The sequence below is a fragment of the Sus scrofa genome, chromosome 5 (genome assembly GCF_000003025.6).
Source record: "Sus scrofa isolate TJ Tabasco breed Duroc chromosome 5, Sscrofa11.1, whole genome shotgun sequence".
NCBI lineage: Eukaryota > Metazoa > Chordata > Mammalia > Artiodactyla > Suidae > Sus > Sus scrofa.
Window position 1 is genome coordinate 85,165,550 of NC_010447.5, and position 25,236 is coordinate 85,190,785.

The 25,236-nt window shown below is 41.3% G+C and overlaps 1 protein-coding gene across 5 annotated transcripts in view; it reads right to left on the reverse strand.

The window, feature by feature from the left end:
- APAF1 (apoptotic peptidase activating factor 1) overlaps positions 1,067 to 25,236 on the reverse strand; it is a 92,136-nt gene continuing 67,966 nt past the window's right edge. For all 5 annotated transcript variants that reach the window (XM_021093024.1, XM_013998050.2, XM_003481742.4 and 2 more), the window contains 7 exons: positions 24,705 to 24,821; positions 21,864 to 21,989; positions 14,059 to 14,178; positions 13,624 to 13,749; positions 11,558 to 11,683; positions 8,466 to 8,612; positions 1,067 to 3,318 (listed from right to left, as the gene is read on the reverse strand). In XM_021093024.1, coding sequence (XP_020948683.1) covers positions 3,172 to 3,318; positions 8,466 to 8,612; positions 11,558 to 11,683; positions 13,624 to 13,749; positions 14,059 to 14,178; positions 21,864 to 21,989; positions 24,705 to 24,821 — 909 coding nt within the window. In that variant the 3' untranslated portion in view covers positions 1,067 to 3,171. The remainder of the gene's footprint in view (positions 3,319 to 8,465; positions 8,613 to 11,557; positions 11,684 to 13,623; positions 13,750 to 14,058; positions 14,179 to 21,863; positions 21,990 to 24,704; positions 24,822 to 25,236) is intronic.

Here is a 25,236-nt window from a genome sequence, read left to right on the forward strand (position 1 = left end):
CCAGCAGCTGTACCTCCGATTCAAGCCCCTAGCCTGGGAACCTCTATATGCCGCATGTGCGGCCCTAAAAAGCAATCGATCAATACTATTGGTTCATGGATGACGCTCATATTTTCATCTCCATCACACATCTCGCCCATGAACTCCAGACCCTTTTACCCAACACCCCCACTTGGCTGCCTAACACTCACCTCAAACTTACCATGTCTGAAGGCCTGCTCCTTTCAGTCTTCTCGTCTTAACAGCTCTACTCTTCCAGTTGCTCAAGCCAGGGGCCAAAACCTTTATATCGTTCTTGTCCCTCCCATAACTTTCATCCAACCCATTAGCAACTCCTATTAACTCTTACCTTCACAGCAGATCGAGAATCCGGCTTGTCACAATCTCTTCTGCTGCCACCCGAGTCTGGCCGCCCTCATTTTGCTCAGACTAATGTAAAAACTTCTCAGTGGTCTCCCCATTTCCCTCCTTGCTCGTCCTCCTTTCAGCTGATTCTCAATTTGTTCCCACTGCCAAAGTGATCAAGTTAAAGTTTACGTCCCATCTCCACTGCTCACAGACTGGCACCACATCTCATCTCAGGGTAGGTGTCCTCGCACTGGCCTGGGAGACCTCACCTTTCAGGTCTGAACTCAAGTGTCATCTTCTGGATGAGCAACTCCCTGCAGAACTGCAACCCAGCTCCTCCCCACTTATACACCAACGAATCACTGTAGACATGACTGACCTGTCTGCCTCACCCTAGCCCCCAACCACAGGAGGGGCAAGGACTTTGTTTTGCTCATTGCTATATCCCCCATACCTACAAAAATGCCAGGCACGGGGTAGATCCCAAAAGACATGCACCAAATGCAAGAATTAATAAATTCTCTTCTTTACAGGATCTTCTCCATGCCAGCCACACCAGGCAGCAAACTGAAGAAAGAGAAAATTTTGATAGAACTGAATTACACATAGCTGATAAAAGCATGGACAGAGAGTTGATGGCTTAAATTTGAAGAATCTTTCACATTTGTTTCCTGATCAACAAAGGACAAGCAACGAGTCTGAAATAATCTGAAAACGATTTTCAAAAATATTTTAGGAATTTTATTTTTATAAAATTTTTTAATTCATGTATTTAAGTGTATACCAAGGCAAAAAAAAAAAAATGTAAGCTGTATCATAAATACAAAACTGTTTCCAAAACATCATAACACATATCCAATACAAAAAACAAAAAAACCTTTATACACACAAAATGCAGTGTATGTTCAATACAAAAAAAAAATTAAAAAATAAAGCAGGGGGAAAGCCTTGAAAAACACTCACCCCAAAGAACAAAACAAAACCGTCCCCCTTGACTGGCCACTTACACTGCCATGAAAGGCTTCTCTTCTTTCCTCATGTTACCCAGTCTCTCTTCTCATTTTTTCTTTTTAATTTATTGGTAAGATAAAAGGGCCAATCAAGGCTTTTTAAAAGCTGATGTTTGTTGTCATACTTTTACAGTCAAGTGACATTTAATTCTAAAAGTTAATACTTTATACTCTGAGCTATGAGTTCCTAAACATTGTAAACCAATCAAATTATGATTTGAGTACTCTAAGTAGAACATACTATTTATAGAAATTCTTTTATAAAAGTAAGATTTTTTACATCACATTTGCTTAAGTCACAGTGAACCTATAAATGAGCTCCTCAACCCACTATGCGACAAAACAAAAAACAAGCCTCCTTAACAATGTGAAAGACTTTATTCACTCTTAAGGTTCCCTCAAATACTAAAGAGGAACATCTGAAAGCACATCTGGAGTGGTCTATTCCCCGTACCCACCTCACATGTATCAACAACAGAAACTAGCTCAATGCTTACCTACTAGTAACACTAATCTGACTTCGCTCTTGCAGCAGCAAAAACTTCTGAATTTTGGTTGTCTTTTACATAAATAATTTTATTAATTTTATATTTATCACATTTCCCTTAACAGTATACTTCAGGGGAAATGTTTAGAGTTAAGCTGCAATGTAAGTACCTGACCAGGAGGTAAAAAAAGCTAGTTACTGATATTGATACGCCTCTTCCTTATCAAAAATTATTTTTCCTGATGAAGCTTAGAATGAAGGAGGGAGGGAAAGGAAGGAAATGCGGAGGGAGAGAAGGGGATAGAAAGCGACAGGCTGGAAGGTTAAAGGTGACATCTTCCAGAGTCACATGACTCTTCCAGCATTGCTCAGAAAACCAAATAGAATTCTCTTGAAATTCACTAACAGCATTAGCAATGCTATTCATCTACAAGTAAATGGAATTAGACAAAAATTATTTTTTACTATTTTCCCTATCTTAGAAAAATTCTGTTGTTTCAACTTATGATTAAAATTGGCTCTTCCCTGATTACTCTGATTTACTAACAGTTAGCTGTGGAGCAAGTACTGAAGTGAGGATTAAGAAAGGTCAAGGTCAGTCAAGTATACCAAGTCTGGTATATAAAAAAGCAGAGAGCAGGACACGGACCAACTTAAAGACTGACAGCTTGAGTCCAGGTCCAGCCCGGGCTGCCATCAGTGGATGAGAAAGGGTAGACCAACAAAATCTACTCTCTCCAACGTGCATAAATTTTGACTCACAGAAAGATCTTTTGGAATCTAAGACTCACTTATCAAGTACATTAAAGGACATTTTTTACATTGTGTACACAGACACAATATTTTTCAAGCAAATTACAGGGGTACAAATAAGGTCTGAGATGATATTTGGGGGAACTATACCCTCTTGGGATAAGTGTGGTTCATAAAGCCAAGCCACTACTACCCTGTAGCACAGCCTGCATAATGATAATATTAAAATACACATTTCCTTCAAATTATTCTTATTAATTATGTCAACCAATTTGAGTGCATCAAGGGAGAATTTTACCAACAGTATAACGAGGTACATATTTACATTTCCATTTGCATCTTCAGGACAAACTGTTAAAAATAATGATGATGATTATGAAAAACAAGATTAAAAGTGTGTTCATTTGGGAAAAGCTACATTAATATTATTCATCCAACCACAAATACTTTTGTAATGAATGCAATACTGCAAAACAATTCACAGCTTTATAAAAAAAGTTGAAATACAGAGTTTCATTACGATTTTTTCCAATTCAAAATTAAGAGTTCAACTTGCATCACTGCTCAACTATTTTACTCTAAAATCTTTAAAACATACAGAATACCAAGATTATCCACAGTCACATATGTTTTGAAGTCAGGGGACACATGTATTTTCTTAAGATTGGTTCCATTTGTGTAGAACGTCTGTATGGATTTCCCAGAGTCAACATTCCACCACTGTTCAGAAAAACATAAAATTCTCATTAGGTTGGTAATTACACTGTAAGGCAATCTACAGTGCCACCCGGATCCTTCACCCATCACCTCCCCACCCCCAAACTTAAGCAAACTTTCGCATTACCATAAATGCTAAATATGGTATTACCAACCTGGTCAGCCTTATCCTGACTAACCCTGGTGACGACCTCCCAGCTACCTACCCCACCCCTAACCCCACTAAGGTGTGCTGGAGAAACATGCAGCCTACTCAGAGCTGCAGGCACAAGACTACACAAAGCACATTGTGGTGATGGCTGGACTGAACTCTCCCATCTGCACGTCCTTCTCAGTAGAATGGGGAGAATGACCCCCTCGTCTCTAGAAATGCCTCTTTGCAGACATGGGCAGGAATCCTGGCAGACACCAACGCTACTCATAGTGTAGGCTGCAGGACAGAATGTTCTCTCTACGGACCCTTCTCTTTCATCAGGAGTGATTCAAGAGCCCACAAGTTTATTTACAAGTCCATACATTCATTTGCTAAATGAATACTGAACACCTCAAAGGTGTTCTCTGGCCAAGTCCTTCCTTTTTCCTCCCAGTTGTTGAATTTACTAAGATTATAACAATATTTACATTCTTTTACCAAATGGAGATCATCCATCTTACAGCTAAGATGAGGGCAAAAGAGACAACGTACACAAACAGCTTCTGAGAAGGCCTCAGGTACATCAAGAGTCTGATTATTACGAATGCCATCAGTGATCACGTCTGTAACCGTGGCAATGCCTAGCATCCTGCCTTGCACCTGTGACTGGATCAACCCTTCCTGTTCACCATCAGTAACAGTACCTGGTAAAAGTATGTCTTGGGGACTTGAGCAAACCTCAATGCAGCAGCATATACTAACATGCTATTTCCCAGAACTGACAATTTTGCTTGCTAAAACAGCAGGGTCATCAAAACTACAGAAGATACACTCAACCTACTTGAGAGAAGACTCATTAGTTTTCAGTCACTAGAACCAAGTCCAAGAGGTAGTAACAAGGCCTTTAGACATCACCTAGTCCAATGCCTCACTTTAGAAATAAGGAAGTCAATGAAAAAATTAAAAAAAGAAAAAAAGAAAAGGAGTTCCCGTCGTGGCGCAGTGGGTTAACGAATCCGACTAGGAACCATGAGGTTGAGGTTTCCATCCCTGGCCTCACTCAGTGGGTTAAGGATCCGGCATTGCCATGAGCTGTGGTGTAGGTCACAGACGCAGCTCAGATCTGGCGTTGCTGCGGCTCTGGCGAAGGCTGGAGGCTACAGCTCCGATTAGACCCCTAGCCTGGGAACCCCCATATGCCTCGAGAGCAGCCCAAGAAAATGGCAAAAAGACAAAAATAAACAAATTAATTAATTAAAAATTTAAAAAAAAGAAAGAAAGAAGGAAGTCAGGGTTGAGAAAGAAGCAAGGCCTTGTCACTGTAGAGGCCACTGCTAGCGGGTGGCACAGGTGAACAGTTACCTGGCTTCCCAACCTAGTGCACCCACTACCTTCCCTCCATTACAACAGACCCTCTACCTGGAAACACTATCCCAGCCACTAATCTCAGTATGGACTAAAGACAACGATACTAAAATAGGACTTACTCAGGGGACTTTTAGGAAAGTGAAACTATTGTTTGATACTACCATGGTAGATATGTGTAGTTACACAATCGTCAAAAATTCACAGAATGAGCAACACTAAAAATGCACCCTAATGTAAACTGGACTTTGAGTGATAATGATGTGTCAGTGAACATTCATCAGCTACAAATGTACCCTCTGGTGGGCGACTGATAGTAGGGGAGGCTTGTGGGGAGGGGCAGCGGGGGGTTAAGGGAACTCTACACTTTCTGCTCAATTTTGCTTTGAAACTAAATCCGCCCTAAGAAATATTTTTTTAAAAAAATAGCAGCTGGATGGAGAGATAAATTGGAAATTTGGGATTAACAGATACAAACCACCATACATAAAATAGGAAGTTCCCTTGTGGGGCAACAGATTAAGGATCTGGCATTGCCACAGCTGTGGCACAAGTCACAACTGTGGCGCAGGTTCGATCCCTAACCCAGGAACTTCCACATGCCACAGGTATGGCCAAAAAAAAAAAAAAATATATATATATATATATATATATATATATAGACGAACCACAAGGGCCTACTGTATAGCACAGGGAACTATACTCAATATCTTGTAATAACCTATAATGGAAAAGAATCTGAAAGTATATACATATACATGTGTGTATATATATGCATATATGTAACTGAAGCATTGCTGTACAATTAAAACGTTGTAAATCAACTATAATTCATTTTTTTCAATGGGGAGAAATAGCTAACATTTACTCAGGATACACTATGAGCCACTATGTGTAAGTATTTTACATGCATTAACTCCTTTAACCCTCCCAACCCTTTGAGCGGCAGAGGCAGGCTCTGAATCCAGGGAGTCTGCCCCAAGGCTCACTCTCCCGACCTTTACGCTCACCTCTACGGAACGGCAAGCCTGCATTTATCACAGGTATTCCACATTTCAAATCAGCCTTTCTCCTCATTAGTATGAATTAGTATGGATTTCTTGTCACTCTAACAGTATGTACTCTGGGCCGTAACACAAATAAATTACAGTATTTTTAACTTGTAAGGGGGGATAATTTTAAAAGTTAAGCGCTTTTTAGCTACTGTATACCTACTTTACTGACATTCGATTTATACAGCTTGGATTATGAAGTGAACAGACTCAAAAGGCCTGTTTTCTTGGACACTACAGCAGCTGTTCCTTTTTACTTTTAATTTGCTCTGTGCTTTTGGAGAGTCTCATTAACATGCTGGGTAGATGCAAGCTGGGCTATATCATCATCAGTTTAACCATGCTGGCAAGTCAACCAGAAAGAACAGCCTGATTGTCACTTAAATATACAGAATATTTAGGCTACAGGTTCTTTCGCCGTGAAGACATAACCTCTCCAGCACAGGCATTGATTCTGCTGTTTATTTCAAGGTTCTCCAGGAACTCTGGTCACTGATCTCTATCATCTCTTATAAGCCAGACTCATGATTATGTGATAGCTTTCCACGGGGCCCAGCGCGTCAAAAGACATGGTCGTAAGCAGCTCAGAGTCAAAGCTGAGCGATTAAGTTCTCCAGAAATTAATATGGCTGAAGACTCCCAGCTTCCAACACAGAGACAGCAATGCTGCTCCTCTAAGCATCATCCTCAGAGCAAGCAGAGTACAGTTTGTCTCTCCACTGAAGGAGGACAAGTGGGGAAAGTCTCTACAATCCTCTAATATCTAAATAAAGGTGTGCCCTAAAAGGTACAGGCTAATGCAACATCTTGCAAATAGCACTGTATTTTCAATGCAAACTTGCAAAGGGATCATAACATACATCCTCTTGTAGAGTTAAAAATTGTCCTCTGATTTATCCTTTTTTATAAGCTAGATATGTATTTATTTATTTATTTTTCTTTTCAGGGCCACACTCGCAGCATACAGAGGTTCCCAGGCTAGGGGTCTAACTGGAGCTACAGCTGCTGGCCTACACCACAGCCACAGCAATGCCAGATCCGAGTTGCATGTGCAACCTACACCACGGCTCATAGTAACACCAGATCCTCAGCCCATTGAGCGAGGCCAGGGATCGAACCCGCAACCTCATGGTTCCTAGGTGGATTCATTTCTGCTGCTCCACAACAGCAACTCCATGGCTAGATTTTTACATTAAGTGAAACTGCATTTTATGAGGGTCCCATATAAACAAAACCTCACTCATTCAAATATTTCTGAACATCTATATTGTGTTAGACGACTAATCAGAATCACCTCCTACACATGAAAAGTATTCAGTCAGAAAAAAAATGGTCTTGTAAGATTTAGTTCATTAGGGATCTGTTCTAAGTGGCCAGTATAATACACAGTATCACCCTTGAACCCTCTTACAAGTAAACCACTATTCAAAAGACTCCACTCAAGCATCCCCTCCACAGGAAGCCTCTGCAAGCTCCCAAAGGTAGAGCTGCCCACTCCTCTCCTTTGCGCCGCCACGATCCTTAGGCAAACGCGTCCCAGAACCCCTCCTAGACTTAGAGACTCTTGTTATTTACTGCTTCCCCCAAAGACTGTCAACCAACCACCTGGACAAGAACCAAGCTTTAAACACTGTGCCACAGGGCAGTCCCAGCATACAGTGGGCACTTAATATATACTGAGGGAATGGACAGATAAAAAGATGCAAGCACCAAAAAACAACACTGAGGCACGACGACACACTCAACCCTGGCCTCAGTATTCAACCTTAAGTTTGTATGAGGCAACTTACGAAGTAATTTTAGGAAATTCACCACCTCTGTGAACATCAGTTTCCTCATCCACAAGCCAAGGATGATAAAATTTATGCTTCACAAAGCTGGCTAATAAGATGATGTAAGTACGGCATTTTGTAAACCCATTTTGCAAGAGGCTGCTGCTGCTGTTTCATTATTGCTATGGCCACCACTGCCATCACTACTGCTACTATGGCCACTACTGCTTAAGAAAGGAAATTTCACAAAAAAATTTTTTAAAGACTTTCAACCAACACCGTTAACAATTAGTGAAGTAGGAAATCAAACTAAATGCCTCTTTTTTATGTGTGTCTTTTTAGGGCCATACCGGCTGCATATTGAGGTTCCTAGGCTATGGGTCAAATCAGAGCCATAGCCACTGGCCTATGCCACAGTCACAGCAACACCAGATCTGAGCCATGTCTGCTCACAGCACCACTGGGTCTTTAACCCAGTGAGCGAGGCCAGGGCTCGAACCTGCATCCCCATGGTTACCAGTCAGATTCATTTCCACCGAGCCACAATAGGAACTCTGTAACACCTCACTTTCTAGTCAGTCTGATCGCCTAAGAGTCTGTATGAGGCAGCATGACAGAGAACGTCCCTAACACTGTCAACAAAACTCCCGAGAACTCTGGGGAAAGCGGGCTTGCAGATTTCAGACTCATCACTCGATACGGGGCAGCAGTAACTGCCCTTCCTCTCTGATGGCTCTTATGAGGCCCAACTGAAAAACAAGAAGTGAAAACAGCTTGGAAAGCAGGATACAGGCTGGTCTTTTCTTTCAGTCTCGGAGAAACCCTTACCTTAAGATACCCTCCAGCAGAAACAAGCATTTTGCCATCTGGAGAAAAGCGAAGGTCGGTCACCCAGCCTCCGTGGGTAGCAGCTCCTCCTTCTACTAAGACTGGAGCACACGAATGAAGAAGCTCACCGTTTGAGACATTCCATATCTGCATAAACAGGACACACAGTTCATTAACAGGGTTCCTCAGAAGTCTTCTATATCGATCTCAGCTACAACAGATTTGGAAATCTTTCTTGAAAAATCTAATTAGGAGTTCCCGTCGTGGCTCAGTTGTTAACGAATCCGACTAGGAACCATGAGGTTGCGGGTTCCATCCCTGGCCTTGCTCAGTGGGTTAAAGATCCGGCATTGCCGTGAGCTGTGGTGTAGGTTGCAGACGCGGCTCAGATCCTGAGTTGCTGTGGCTGTGGCACAGGCCAGCAGCTGTAGCTCCGATTCGACCCCGGGCCTGGGAACCTCCATATGCCGCTGGAGCGGCCCCAGAAAAAGGTAAAAAGCCAAAAATAAATAAATAAATAAATAAAAATCTAATTAAAATTGAGTTATACCTTAAGAATTTTTTTTTAGATTACATTCCCTTCCACCTAATTTTTATAATACTAATATAATTAAAATGCATTACAGTATTTATCATTAACTATACTCCACTTAGAGTGACTGATTAGAATGCTGTGATTCTTTCATTTAATAAAAGGAGAATGTTGAGAGAAGCAAGGAATAAATTAAAAAAAAAAAAGTCTAACAAATAAACTACATCAAAAAACCCAAAAAATTCTAGTTTAGGATCTACCACTAAGAATACTGACAGATGCTATTCAGACACCTAAAGCATACGTATTTTAATTTTTTCTTCACACCTGGAGTATATGGAAGTTCCCAGTTTAGGGGTCAAATCGGAGCCACAGATGAGGTCTACACCACAGCTATGGCAATGCTGGATCCTCAACCCACTGAGTGAAGCCAGGGATCGAATCCGCATCCTCAGAGACAACGCCATGGTTCTTAACTTACTGAGCCACAACAGCAACTCCCAAGTATATGTATTTTACATATTTTAAACAACAAGTCCCTGTAAAGTTTGTTTTGGTTTTTTGGTTTCTTTGGTTACACCCACAGCATGTGGAAATTCCAGGGCCAGAGATCAAACCCGTGCCACGGCAGTAACAACACTGGATCCTTAACCTGATAGGCCACCAGGGAACCCCTGTAAAGTTTCACAAATAAACAGATATATAATGCATATAGTTTATGTATGTATGTGTAAAATAAACAAGCACACCTACATACACTAAAATTATTTTACTAGACTCATAAAAAACCCAATTACTGGAGTTCCTGTCATGGCTCAGCAGAAACGAATCTGACTAGCATCCATGAGGATGAAGGTTCAATCCCTGGCCTCGCTCAGTGGGTTAAGGATCCAGCGTTGCCGTGAGCTGTAGTGTAGGTTGCATACATGGCTCAGATCTGACAGTGCTGTGGCTATGGCACAGGCCAGCGGCTACAGTTCTGATTCAACCCCTAACGTGGGAACCTCCATTTGCCATGGGTACGGCTCTAAAAAGACCAAAAAAAAAAAACCAATTATTTACAGATACTATAGTATTACATTTATTTCCAGTGATACTTAATATCTAAGCAGTACTCTAATTTTTCCAAGAAATTTACACCAAAATAAGAAAAACAGGCATAAAGAGCAAAATAATCAAAATTATCATTTGTAAATGTCTCCCCAGGAAATCCAAGAAAATCAAATGGAAAAACTGATTAGAAAGAATTCAGAAAGACAGCTAGATATATAATATATATATTTAAAAATTAACATCTTTCCTACATTTTCAAAAATCAGGTAGAAAAACAAAATTTTTTCAATGCACTAGAGAAAATTTTTAAAGCAACATTCATTTACAAAGAGACAATTTTTTCTTTTTGGCATTTCTGGAAAATGATACACTGCTTCACAACCAGTAAATGGGCCCTTTCTTCCAGAGATGAAAACTCGGAGCAAAACAAATATTCCCAAAGCAGCCCCGCCCCTTCAGCTGGCATGGTATTTATGAGAATGGTATAGAGAAGGCTGATCACTTAGGCCTCAAGCAAGGGGATCTTAATTTTCCTAGAAAGCCTACCTGATGATGGCTGGATGCCTCCAAACATCATACTCCCTCATTCTTCTGCACTGTATACCTATTCCTAATTTTAATTTCCTTTGTAAAAAGCAAACAAAAAACAAGACTCGCCTCAACTACACTTATTACCAAAGCAGTCACCCTCAGTGCCCAAACTATTTCCATCAACTGCCCAATCCTTCTAACGCAGCCAGAGGAAGGCAGTCCCATGAGGACTACGACAGGCCACACTGTAAATGCTATCTAGTGGATATACTGCTAAAGAGACCTTTTCTTTCCGTGCAAAAAAAAACAGGAGAATCTGGAGTTCCCATTGTGACTCAGCAGTAACGAACCCGACTAGTATTCATGAGGATGTGGGTTTGATCCCTGGTCCCGGCTCAGTGGGTTAAGGATCCAGTGTTGCCGTGAGCTGTGGTGTAGGTCGCAGACACGGCTCGGATCTGGTGTTGCTGTGGTTATGGTGTAGAACAGCAGCAACAGCTCCGATTAGACCCCTAGCCTGGGAACCTCCATATGCTGCAGGTGCAGCCCCGAAAGGAAAAAAAAAAAAAAAAAGAAAGACAATAGGAGAATGTGCAATTCATTTACAATCGAGATAACAATTTACAAAAATTATTTTCCTCAGATTCTGCCACTAAAAACAATCTTTGGTTCAGGTCTGAGAATCAAGATGAATCCCCCTCAAGCTAACAGCAGAGAACCAACTGCAAATAACTAGGGCATCTGCCTCCGCTCATACACAGGAAATGCTTCACTCTAACTCTACAATGAATTCTCCTCCGCAGTGGAATGCAGCTGTGAACACAACGTGCACAAGAAACAGAACAAAGAACGCTTCGTCCCACAATAACACCGGGGCCTATGTTTCCCTGTCGCATCCACAAAGGCCCCCAGTGTGGTGCAGAGGGCTGGCCAAGGCTACAAGCAAACCAGGGCTTTTGTGTCACAAACACCCTACCCTGATTTCTCCGTTGTCATCTCCAGTCGCCAACAGGGTACTGTCCACGGAGAAGGCAGAGCAGCGCACGCAGCCTTTGTGGCCTCTCAATTCATGAAGAGGGGAAAGGAGGTCAAAACTCCAAATCTGGAAGGCAATTCAGATTGTTTAGGGGAAGTAAATAAACTCAAAATAAGCATCAACAAACCCTGCCTCAAGTGCTAGTTAGCCACAAATTTAATCACATGAAGTTCTAACATTCAACAGTTCATAAATTTTCATGAGAGGCCCAAATTCCAACTAGCAACCTGGTTCCTTTTTCTGAGTTTCCCTTTAATTACTCAAGTTCACCTCAGTTCAAGGATCAATGTCACAGCTTCCTTAACTTTAGAATCAGAAGGGAGAACAACAAAGCTGTCTGTGGAGTGAAGCAGACTTGCATGTGAGTCCTGGCTCCACTATTTTCTAGTTCCTTGTTGCCTAGGACAACCCACATAAACTTGTCTGGCTTCAGTTTCTGCATCTCTATGATGGGGACAATAGCACCTGCTGTGGGAAAATTACATGAGACAACAGAGAACGAAATCCCCAGCACCGGGCCTTGCACAGGGTAAGAGTTCTTCAACGGTTAATCGCGAAGCCATCCTCCTCTCCTCACAGCCAAAGGCTCTTCTTTTCCTTCCTTTCTTCTCCTTTGTAGTCCTGTCATCACCATGAACAAACATATACGGAAAACGTGTTCCAGGCACCATGAAAAAAGAACTGGTAGTAAGTACAAAGAGAACTGGAGGAGTTCCCATCGTGGCGCAGTGGTGGGCGAATCCGACTAGGAACCATGAGGTTGCGGGTTCGGTCCCTGCCCTTGCTCAGTGCGTTAACGATGCGGCGTTGCCGTGAGCTGTGGTGTAGGTTGCAGACTCGGCTCGGATCCCGCGTTGCTGTGGCTCTGGCGTAGGCCGGTGGCTACAGCTCCGATTCAACCCCTAGCCTGGGAACCTCCATATGCCGCAGGAGCGGCCCAAGAAATAGCAACAATAACAACAACAACAACAAAAAAAAAAGAGAACTGGATACAGTCCTTGCCCTTGAAAAGTTTCTAGTTTAACCAGGAATACAGGGCTCGTGAATGGCTAAGTGAATAGTGGCCTGAAGTAAATGCTCTGATAAACCTGAGTGATATGTAACAGGAACGCTGACGGCAGAGCAGCTAATCCTGCCTACGGACCAGGAAAGGGTTCCCTGAAGGTCTGACCTCAAATCTAGGTCTAGAAGAATGAGTCATAATGCTTCGAGGTGAAAAAAAGGACAGAAGGCTGGGCCAAGTCCAAGTTAACAGTATGCACAAAAAGACGGAAGCAGAAGTACTGGGGCACAGAGGGCACCAGGTAGCAGAAAGAGATGGTGATGGGCCAGGGGGTTGGACTTATAAACCGTCGGGTCACAGAGGAGTTTTGACAGACGACTCAGGCAGCGGTAGGGAAGATGAACTGGAGGAGAAACAGACCAGCGGCCGGTGCATCAATGAAGGAAGAGAGCCTGGTCTTAAGGGTGGGACAAGGAGGAGAACAAGGATCCAAGGGACACTGAAGATTAATCAATGGAGCACGAAAGACAGGACAGAGTCCCAGGCAATTCCAAGGTTTATGGTTTGGAAAGATGGGTAGATAATGATGCCATTAACGAAGATGGAGAGAGTATGCAGTGTCCCCAGCTAGGCAGCATCATTTCTCTGGAATGCGATTTTCAGAAGCATCAATTTACATCAACTACATAAAAATGTGTTACGGGTGTACAATTAAATGCAAATCTCTTTCAATGCTTTTTATTGCCTGTAATATGCAGTAGAGACTGCCTCTGATTACTAACAGACAAAAAGTCATCAGTAAGGGAGAAAATCAAAAATCCTCAATGTCATTCACTTAATCTACTTGACACAAACTAAATGCCAATGGGCATCCTTCAAAAACACACAAGATATGAGACAGACATGTGGATAGAAACTTACTCGGTTTTACACATTACTTGGACACACAATACACAACCGATACCAAAGTTTTATGCATGAACTTTTCGGTCCACTGACCCACCTTTGCAGTTTTGTCAGCAGAGGTAGAAGAAAATTTGGTAGCATCAGGAGAAATATCACAAGAAAGTACTGTATCCTGGTGACAGACAAAGTCCTTTTCTATTCTTCCAGTTATAATATTCCATACCTTCAAAGAAAAACTCAGAAGTTGACACTGTTAAGAACAATTTTTATTGCTGAGCATCATCAGCTAGAAGACATCTCTAAAACAAAAACTTAGCACACTGGTTGTTCTGACCTCTTTAAGTGCCTTTTAGCGCAAATGTTCATAAACACACAGCAGATGTAGGTGACGGCAATAAACAGAAAACAGGCAGGGAAAATAGAAATTTTAAAATGTACGTAGTTACTAGTCAGCCATCTGCTTTCGGCTGTCACAATACAATCAATGCAATACTAGAATACTTGTAAAAAACAAACTTAGGCTTCGAGTTACCTTTACTGTTCCATCAAATGACCAGGAAAGCAGTCTCGAATTTTTCAAGAGTCTAAAGTCTTTCACTGTTTCCTGATGGGCTTGCAGAGAGACAGTCTCCTCTGACTGCCAATTCCACACCTGAATATCAAAGAAATAAGTCTGTTATAACCCTTTCCCCTTATTATAATATCCCATTAGAGGCGTGAGGGAGTATCACTCACTTGTTTAAAGACTTTTATCCTCATGGCATTTCAGTAAAACAAAGAAGAGAACCAAATTAGAATACAGTACCCCATTTTGCAGACAGAGAAGAGAAAAGCTGGGGTTAATTAACTAGGGGCAAAATAAAGTATTTTTCCTCCTAAATAAAATTTGCTTTCTTCAGTTGCTTGGAAGATAATTATACCAGAAGATAGAAAAAAGCCACAGTATGCTAGTGAGATCATCATCTGATTAAATTTTTCAAAGAAAATCATCCCAATTCCATATTCACTGATTTCTAAACCTAACAAGCTAGGCCAATTGTGCAGATTCTAGCTCCACTGAAGCTACTGAATCCTACTGGCCTTATTGCCTGGCAAGGTCAGCTGGCCAGGGCAGCTTCAAACCAGGTCATGGAGTTTCAGAACTACAGAGATCTTACCTAACCCGTAATGCAATCCTCAAAATGACAAAAGTGATAGAGTATATCATTTTTCACATGGAGCTGCAGGAAGAACTCCTCAGATACAAGAGAAAAGAGAAGAAAATGCAGTTTTTGGAGACTGTGTATTCAAAGTAGGCTTGAGAAATGAGCTGGAACTATGATTCACAAACTAGAAGGGCATTTCAAACAAAAGGAATCAATGCTTGAGTTAAAGCAGAGGAGCAGGAAAACAGAAAAATAATAGGGACCTGTTCCTAGTTTGACCTGGCTGGAGACAGGATATGCAGAAGGAACAGCAGCAGGGAAGAGGTTGGGAAGACATTCGAAGAAACAGCCCAGAGGGCCTGAAGCTAGACTTCGGAGGCAGTCTTCCACAAAATGTTCTATTTTTTAACATTAGGAACCAAAAAGTAAAGGAAGAGCAAGCACCATCTCAGGTATGCACGTGAGTAATACCCTGGGTCTAGTTTTTGACTAGTGAAGGTTAAACGGCAGAAATGTTTTCAAAGCTTTTCCTATTGGGCTTAGACAAAAGCATAAAAGAAATTGCATCTCTCTCTCACCCCCTTTCTTCACCCCTCTATCCTCCACATCTAGCATCCGCCCTCCCACTGAGGGCTGGGAAATCTCCAGCTTTTCTGGCTCTGAGTGCTCGTACACAAAAACAAGGTATCCCGTATCAGAGCAAGGGACCTCGGAAGAGGAACTGGAAGTGAGAGTAATTCTAAGGCGTTCCCCGGTGGCATAGTGAGTTAAGGATCTGGCATTGTCACTGGTGTGGCTCAGGTCGCTGCTATGGTGCGGGTTCAATTCCTAGCCCCAGAACGTCCACATGCTGTGGGCGCGGCCAAAAAAAAAGAAAAAAAGAAAAAAAGACTTGAGAGTAATTCTAAAAAGAATTAGTTAGGAATGTCAGTATTTTAAGAGCCAAATAAGAAATGCTGAGGTAGGGTAAAGAAACAAACTTACTGGCTCCCCAAATCATCTCAGAAAAAAAGGCATGCAGTGTGACTAAACATTAAACACTCTGGACCATTACCACTAGGAGTTTTCTAGCTCCTTCCTACTTTCTGGACTTGAGGATCAGTGGCTACTATTAACAGCTCTTCCTGGTTGACTGGCACTGCCATTCCCAGCAGAGTCTGACTGAACGTTCATTCCTGAGGTTCTTAATGCTGCCCCTACATCAAGAAGTCAGAGAGCCTTCCTGAGCAGATTATTACAAAGAATTTGACGATCACTGAGGGGAAATGAAAACTAGCCTTAGCAGTTGTGTTGCAGATGCTTTCTGATAAGGAGATATGACAAGGATACTTTTTGTTGGACTTAAATGTACTGTGCTAATTGAATCTCCTTATATAACAGCTACACTTCCACCAGCATTAGTCAAATGCATAAAGACTGAGTTTAGATATGTCTCCACCATGAGCTATAATTTTGCAATGTATACATACGCACTAGATTCTTTTCAGCCATGTAAATTAAAATCTTTAAAATGCTGAAGAATCTTCTTATGCCAGTAAGAATCAATATATTTCTCATACCCTGGCTCAGGTGAACACAGCTACTACTTGGGCTTTATTTATTTATTTATTTATTTTCATCTTTTTTTTTTTTTTTTTTTTTTTTTTTGCCTTTTCTAGGGCTACTCCTGCGGCATATGGAGGTTCCCAGGCTAGGGGTCTAATCGGAGCAGTAGCCACCGGCCTGCACCAGAGCCACTGCAATGAGGGATCTGAGCCACGTCTGCAACCTACACCACAGCTCACAGCAACGCCAGGTCCTTAACCCACTGAGCGAGGCCAGGGATTGAACCAGCAACCTCATGGTTACTAGTCGGATTCGTTAACCACTGCGCCACGACGGGAAACTTGGGTTTTATTTATATCAAGGTAAAAGATCAAAAACTACCAAAACAGATCTCAATTTTCACAACTCTAGGTGCTATAATCAGGAGAGCTGATTTTTCAAATTTTGGCAATAGTTTTAGTTCAACCTGATAACGATTTACTGAACCCCTACTACATTTTAGGTATGGGGATACAAAGATGATTAAAATAATTGTCCAACATGCGCAGACTTGTTAATTAACTTGATTGTGGTGATTAGTTCACAAAGTGTACATATACCAAATCACCATTATTATACACCTTAAACATAATACAATTTTCTCAATTTTACTTCAATAAAGCTGGGGGGGGAGAAAACCAAATCTCCAATTATTTATTAACTAAAACATTAAAAAACTAAAACAAAAACCCAACCAGTCGATTCTTGGAAACACCTACCAAGAATTCTTTTTTTATGCGAATGTATACTCATTAAAACATTTTAAATGTATAAAGTATTCTGAGCAAAGCAGAAAAAGCAGAGGAAACATTTCTAAAAATAATCTAACTCAGATTCTAAAAATATTCCTGGAAATTATTTCTCCCCCTGGCTGAGAATAGCTGATCTTCAAGCAGGTCATAAAACCTATGAATTTAGCTTTTGATAGAAAAGGCTATACAATATACAATGTCTCAGCAGAATTTCGTCAGATGTAGCTTATTTCTATCCATTTCAAAGCCATCTGGAGAAGAAAGATGACTATTACACTGAGTTTCATAGCTAACACATCAGTATCATGGGAGTCTGTAACAAATAAGTTTCTGCACTGAAGCCAAATTTCATTCCAATCATATGGGACTCACAAAAACATAACATATTTTTCCAAAACAGTTTTTAATAGTGTAGTTAAATACGGCCACTGTAAGAAAAAAAAAAATATATATATATATACACACACACACACGTATAAAATAAAAGAATGCATACTAATTTCTGTTGAACATATGCATTTATCGCCTCTTCCTTCACTACTAAGATGACAAAGTCAAGAGAATGGGAAAGAAGTTGTCAACAGAACATTGGAAGCTATAAAGCAGGAGAATGGTGACAGACTTTACAGAACCAAGAAAACCTTAAAAGCATTAGACACTACAGAACTCCCAAAATGCTCAGAAGCTGAGGTCACTAAGTACATCCAGAAGTGGCAATAAGGGTGGGGCTAAAGAGAGAAGTGTTAGGAGTTCTGGGAAGATGGCAGTGCTGTGGCATCTTCCTGAAGCCTCTACTAAGCACAGACAAAGCAACTAAAATAGCAAATCCAAAAATGCACGGACCAGATCATGTAAAGTGACAAAGCATCCCCACAAACCACAAGATACAAGTAAGTGGGGACAAACTGAGAGCTTCAAGTCCTGCATGCTAATAGCATCTTATGGGAAGGAGCAGAAGGAAGAATGAGGGGTCTGACCAACCTAAAAACAAGAGAATCCCACAAAAGTCAAGTGACATTCACTGAGAAGTGCAGGGGACCAACGGGGAATAGCAGTAGAAACTGAGTGCAAGATGACTATGGTACAGCCTGGATGGACTAAAGCCATCTGTGCCCTATGAACACTCAAAAATACCCTGGACAATCCTACAAGGAGCAGAAACTAAGCAGAACAGAATCCACAGTGAGCAGAACAAGGATGATGGCAGCGAAGGGAAGGGAAGGGCAGATCTAAATAAAAATGAGGGAAGGGGATAGAACACAGGCATCTCATCAGAACAATGCCGGATTTTTAACGCTTCATGAAAACAACAGAGGAAAGAACTGCAGGACTATGAAGCTAGAAATGCTGTCCTTCCCTACCCCTCTAAAGAGTTCAGGAAAACTAGGAGTTCCGGTCGTGGCTCAGTGGTTAATGAACCTGACTAGGAACCATGAGGTTGCGGGTTCGGTCCCTGGCTCAGTGGGTTAAGGATCCAGCGTTGCCATGAGCTGTGGTGTAGGTTGCAGACCCGGCTCGGATCCCGAGTTGCTGTGGCTCTGGTGTAGGCCAGCAGCTACAGCTCCAATTCAACCCCTAGCCTGGGAACCTCCATGTGCCACAGGAGCAGCCCAAGAAATGGCAAAAAGACTAAAAAAAATTTAAATTAATTAATTAATTAATTTTAAAAAAAAAAGAGTTCAGGAAAACTAACTTTGTGTAAAAAGAAAAGAAGCCCACCAAATCCCAAAGTTATTATGAGAAAAAAGAAAATAAAGTGCAGAATAATGATCCTAAAACACACCAGAAAGAGGAATCTCCGGATTAAAGGGCACCAGCACAACTGAGGGTAATAGTGCAAATTTGAGAAGAGGGGGTCAGTGAAGGTTTCCATACTAAACACTGAGACCCTACCATACCCGCCCCCACCCCCATTCTCTTCCCCCCGCTTAGCTCTAATAACCTACCTGCCAGGTTTATAACTTCCAGGCAGAAGACCTAGGAGTCTGACAAGACCAAGCAAAAGACCTAAATACACTACCAACCAAGTTTCCCCCTCCTGATCCCCTTTCAGGGAAGGTCTCGGTCAACACACAAAGCTCCCCATCAGCCTGCTGGTGTCCCTCTCTGGGTAGTGAATGATCACCATAGCACGGAGGAAGGTCTTTAAAATGAGAAGCCAAAACAAAAACAAACAGAAAACTTGGAGGGAATAGCAACAATGCAGGGAAATTAAATTTTGAGGGAAAAAGTATGTATAATGCATATTTTATATGTATAATTTATACATTTATATATCGACCCATCCTCAGAGATGTAAAAGAAGGTATTTCATCTATGAAACAAGAACACACACTCTCAAAAATAAATAAATAAATAAATAGAAAGGACTCTCCAGCATTAAAAATAAAATGGTAAATTGAAAAACTCATTGAAAGGGTTGGAAGATAAAGCTGAGGAAAATTCCCAGAAAATGCGGGAGTTCCCTGGTAGCCTTGCAGGTTAAGGATCCAGCGCTGTCATGCTGGCGCTCAGGTCACTGCTGTGGCTCGAGTTTGTTTCCTGGACTGGAAACTTCCACATGTCACAGGTGTAGCCAAAAAAAAAAAAAAAAAAAAAAGATGAAATGTGGAAAAAGAAAACTAGATGATCAGTCTAGGAAATCCAGTACCTATCTGAACAACGGATGTTAGAAAAAGGAAGCATATGTGGGAGGGAGGGGAAATCAAAGAAATAATTCAAGAAAACTTCTATAAACTGAAAAACACTAAGTTTCCAAACTGAGAAGGGATAGTGAAAGTCCAAAACAATGCACAAAACAAACACACCAAGGCGCATCATCATAAAATGTCAAAATTCTGGGGACACTGAGAAGATCCCAGAAGCTTCTAGAGAGGAAGATTAGGAATCAGAATGGCTTCAGACTCCTCAACATGAGCTTTGAAACTTGGAAAAAATAGAACGTCCTCAAGGTTTTAGGGTAAAATAATTTCCAACTATATCCAGTTAGAGGCTGGATTTTCCTCAACTGCACTAAAGAGGAAAGGCATGCATAGTACACTTAGTCTATTTGGTCCCAATGCTGGCACTGATGACCTAAACACAATTTTGTTGTGACTGTGTTGGGTGATGGGGATTAACAAAAGGGTGTGCGTGCCTGTAGGACGGGGCTGGAGGGGGGGGCTAAATTTTCATCTTAATGCAAGAAGTCAGTAGATAAATCCTCAAACCTAAAACTCAGGAATTAGCATAACAAGGGTGCAATAAGGAGGCATGAAGGTAAATATCAAAAGAAATATCTAAAAGCGAAAAGTAATGCTTTAAGAGGTCCTGCCATGGTATAGCAGGTTAAGAATCTGACTCCAGCCCAATGCAGTCAGTTAAAGGATCTGGCATTGCTGCAGCTGTGGCTCATATTCAATTCCTGGCCCAGGAAACTTTCCTATGCCACAGGTGTAGCCATAAAATAAAATAAAATTAATTAAATGAGGAGTTCCCGTCGTGGCGCAGTGGTTAACGAATCTGACTAGGAACCATGAGGTTTCGGGTTCGGTCCCTGCCCTTGCTCAGTGGGTTAACGATCCGGCGTTGCCGTGAGCTGTGGTGTAGGTTGCAGACGTGGCTCGGATCCCGAGTTGCTGTGGCTCTGGCGTAGGCCGGTAGCTACAGCTCCGATTCAACCCCTAGCCTGGGAACCTCCATATGCCGCAGGAGCGGCCCAAGAAATAGCAACAACAACAACAAAGACAAAAGACAAAAAAAAAAAAATTTAATTAAATCAAATTAAATAAAGTGGTGCTTTAGCAGAAAGAGAAATGAGGAAGTCTATTTTTTATAATGAGCCTTGCAATACTATTTGAGTTTTAAAAGTATGTGCACTAGGAGTTCCCATTGTGGCTCAGCAGGTTAAGGACCCCATATCACCATGAGGATGCAGGTTTGATCTATGGTCTCACTCAGTGGGTTAAGGATCAGACATTGCCACAAGCTGGGAGGTAGGTCACAGATGCAGCTCAGATTCAGTGCAGCTGTGGCTGTGGCACAGGCCTGTAGCTTCAGCTCTAATTCGACCCCTAGCCTGGGAACTTCCATATGCTGAGGGTGCAGCCATTAAAAAAAAAAAGAAAGAAAGAAAGAAAGAAAAGTGGAGTTCCCACTGTGGCACAGCAGGATCAGCAGAGTCTACAAAGCACTGGGTTGCAGGTTCAATCCCCACCCTGGCACAGTGGGTTAAGGATCCAGCACTGCCACAGCTGCAGCTTAGGTTAGGACTGAGGCTCAGATCTGATCCCTGACCCAGGAATTCCATATGCCAAGGGGCAGCCAAAATTGAAAAGGGAAAAAAAAAAGTGCCCTAGAACTTTGATAAAAATAAATGTAAATAAATAAATAAAGTACTTTAAGTTCTTTCAAATGAGCATAGTAGGCTTTAAGGCCTCTATATCCACAACCCTTCATTAGAGTAAACTATTCTTTTTTCACAAGATTTTATAATCAACATCTTATTCTTAAAGGAAAGAATAAAATTATTTCAATCAGATTTTACTACTGTAAAGGAAAATAAAATTACATAAATATGGCAAAAAGTATATTTATTGATACAAATTTAAATGAATTGTATTTCAATTCAGGTGGGAGAATCCAAATGAAATCTTGATCCAAATAAACAACCTCCCAATAGAGGGGTCTAAGTCAAATTGCTGACCTCGCCCTCAAAAAAAACTATGAAACACGAATGGGTTTCATTTAAGCCTATGTACATAATATATACAGAAGTCCAGAGTAATGTGATCTTAAAGAAAGGTCTCAGTACATATCAAAGTGTTCCTTCACTAGAGTCAGCATTCCATTTGCTAAGAGACTAACCTCCCTCTCACCTGAATTGCAGAATCATCAGAGCTTGAGATAACATTCTTTCCATCAGTAGTGAACTGGATATGCCGTACAGTGTTCTTGTGCCTAGTCCTGGACTGGAAGAGTCTGTTGTTTAGGAGTTCTAAAACCTTCAAAGTAGAAAACCACAGAAAATTAATGAAAAGAAATTCAGCAACATCCAGGCATCACACTCCAAAAATATTAAATCAAAACTAGACCACAGAAGGGTACAGAGTTTATATCTCTTAGTGCTTTCGGTTTAACTAAAGACACACAAATAAATGGTACAAAAACAGACATGCACATCTGTGCCCATATACATCCCCTAAAACAAAACACTCACTGGAATGACCAGATGGCAGTAGCAACCAGTGGTCCCTCTGAATACTCTCTCTACTACAGAATTCAGGGGTTCCCGTCGTGGCTCAGCAGAAACCAATCTGATTAGCATCCATGAGGACGCAGGTTCAATCCCTGGCCTCGCTCAGTGGGTGAAGAACCCAGCATTGCCATGAGCTGTGGTGTAAGCGGCAGGCGCAGCTTGGTTCTGGCATTTCTGGGGCTGTAGTGTAGGCCAGCGGCTACAGCTCCAATTCGACCCCTAGCCTGGGAACCTCCATGTGCCTCAGGTGCAGTCCTAGAAAGCCAAAAATAAACAAACAAAAAAACACTACAGCATTCATCAAGCAAGTGTCAGTGTGAGTTCAGCCTCAATAAAAAAAATGACATTTAAGACGGATGAGAAGGAAGAAAGAAAAAAATTCTGGGTAAGAGAGAAGTTAAGCTTTTTACAAAACACCACAGAGACAAGGAAAGATAAAGGATGTGGAGGGAGACAGGTGAAGGAAAAGGAGATAGGAGCAGCCGGGAGGCAGTGCACTGAGGAGACATAAAGGGCTAAAGATTAATATGCCAAATTCAGAGACGGAGAAAGTAGAACAGAACTCAAAAATAATGACTACGTCAAAAAGTCACACCAAAAAAGTAAATGTGTACTAAATAAATGCTAGGGATGTAATATACAACATAATAAATATAATTAAGAGTGCTTAGGTTATACAATAAAGTTGTTAAGAGGGTAAATCCGAAGAGTTCTCATCAAAAGGAAAAACATTATTTTACTCTTTGATTCTTTAGGTATATGAGATGAAGGATGTTCACTAAACTTGTGATAACCATTTCATGATTTAAGTCAAAAATTAGGCTGTACACCTTGAACTTACACAGTGCTGTATGTCGATTACATCTCAATAAAACTGGAAGAAATAAAAACTCCAAATATATATATAGAGAGAAAAAGAGAGCCTCCTCTCTACGGGACAACATGGGCTGGAGAATATTGGGGAACTCCTTATGACAATGAATCCAAAGTAAAATAAATGTGGCTGGTGCCATAACTAACAAATTTTAAGAAGTAATTCCAAAAAGCCCAGGTGAGAAAAAGTGAAAAAAGGAGCCAATGTCCTTTGAAAAAGTACTACGTAGCTGTAGAAAATGTGCGTTTATGATGAATTTCACTTGTGATGAAATCATTTTTTCACAAAATGATTCTTATTATACTTTTTCTCCTTACAACCTGATTTTATTTTATTTGGTCTTGTTTGGTAAACTAAGATTTTCAGATGGTAAACAGGTGTTTTGGGGAGTTTTTCCATCAGTTCATTTTTTTTTCATTATAGTTGATTTACAATGGCCTATCAACTTCTGTACAGCAAAGTGACCCAGTTGTGCATTTATATACATTCTTTTTTTCACATTATTCCATCACAAGTGACTAGATATCATTCTCTGTGCTATACAGCACAATCTCATTGCTTATCCACTCCAAATGCAATAGTTTGCATCTACTAACCCCAAACCCCTCCCCTTCCCACTTGGCAACAAGTCTGTTCTCCATACCGGAAGTAGGACATCAAAGACCGGTGAAAAAGGTGAACAGAGGGTACCCGCACTGACATTACTGATCAAACTGGCCAGAACCAACAGGGAAGCAACTTAGACCCCTCAACAGCTGACTTTCTAATAGGAAAAAAATGCTCTTTGCATAGGTAGCTAAGTATCTGAGACTGTTTGATATACTCAGAGAACAGCAAGACAAATGGGTAGAGAATAAGTTTAAGAGTAATAAAGGCAATCTGAGAAATATACAACCAACAGAACTGTGAGATTATTTTTAATCTAACAGAGGAATGACTAGTATATCCTAGAAAGCCTTATTTAGTACATAAGTCTACAACACCGGGGGTGTATAATTCCTTTTTTTTTTTTTTTCTTTTTTTACAGCCGCACCTGTGGCATACGGAAGTTCCCGGGCTAGAGGTCAAATCAGAGCTGCAGCCGCTAGTCTACACCACAGCCATAGCAACACCAGATTCAAGCCACATCTGCGACCTTGTGCCAATGCCGGATCCTTAACCCACTAAGCAAGGCCAAGGATCCAACACACATCCTCATGGATACTAGTCAAGTCCTTAACCTGCTGAGCCACAACAGGAGCTCCTATAATTCATTTTAAATAAAAACTAAACTGCAAGAGTTCCCATCGTGGCGCAGTGGTTAATGAATCCGACTAGGAACCATAAGGTTGCATGTTCGGTCCCTGCCCTTGCTCAGTGGGTTGACGATCCGGCCTTGCCGTGAGCTGTGGTGTAGGTTGCAGACACAGCTTGGATCCCGCGTTGCTGTGGCTCTGGTGTAGGCCAGTGGCTACAGCTCCGAATGGACCCCTAGCCTGGGAACCTCCACATGTCTGCCGCAGGAGCGGCCCAAGAACTAGCAAAAAGACAAAAAAAAAAAAAAAAACTAAACTGCACAGAAGGCCACTGCAGATGAGAAGTGAATACCTGAATGGCTCCATCATCGCTTCCAAACGCAAGGTACTGAAGATGTGGACTTAAGCAGCAGCAACTCACTTGGGCTTCCGTCAGATAATCAATCTGACCTGTTTTTCCATTAATGACCTAATGAAAAATAAGGCACAATCAGGTATTTGACTGTAAGAGCAGTTTTTGCTCTGTAGAACAGAGACTTTGACTAAAAACTAAAATAGAAAATAACCAACAAGAGCTCCCAGGGGAACAAAAAAAGCCCTAGTCTGTCCTCAGCAGCTGCATTTAGCAAATCATACTTTTATTTCCTTTCACTTTTGTGGTTCGTACACATTTTCATAAAATAAAACAAGCTTTAAAAGGTTTAAAAAGCAGCTGCTGTGCCTACCGCCTGAGACACATCTGTCTGATTTGTAATCCCACAGCCAGTTCCACACCCTGCTTCCTATTTCTTCACAAAGCTCTTTTTAGCAGATCTATCGTTTGTTAAAATACACTTCTCTGATAGTTGTCAAGGGGTTGGTGAAACAGGACCCAGACAGACATT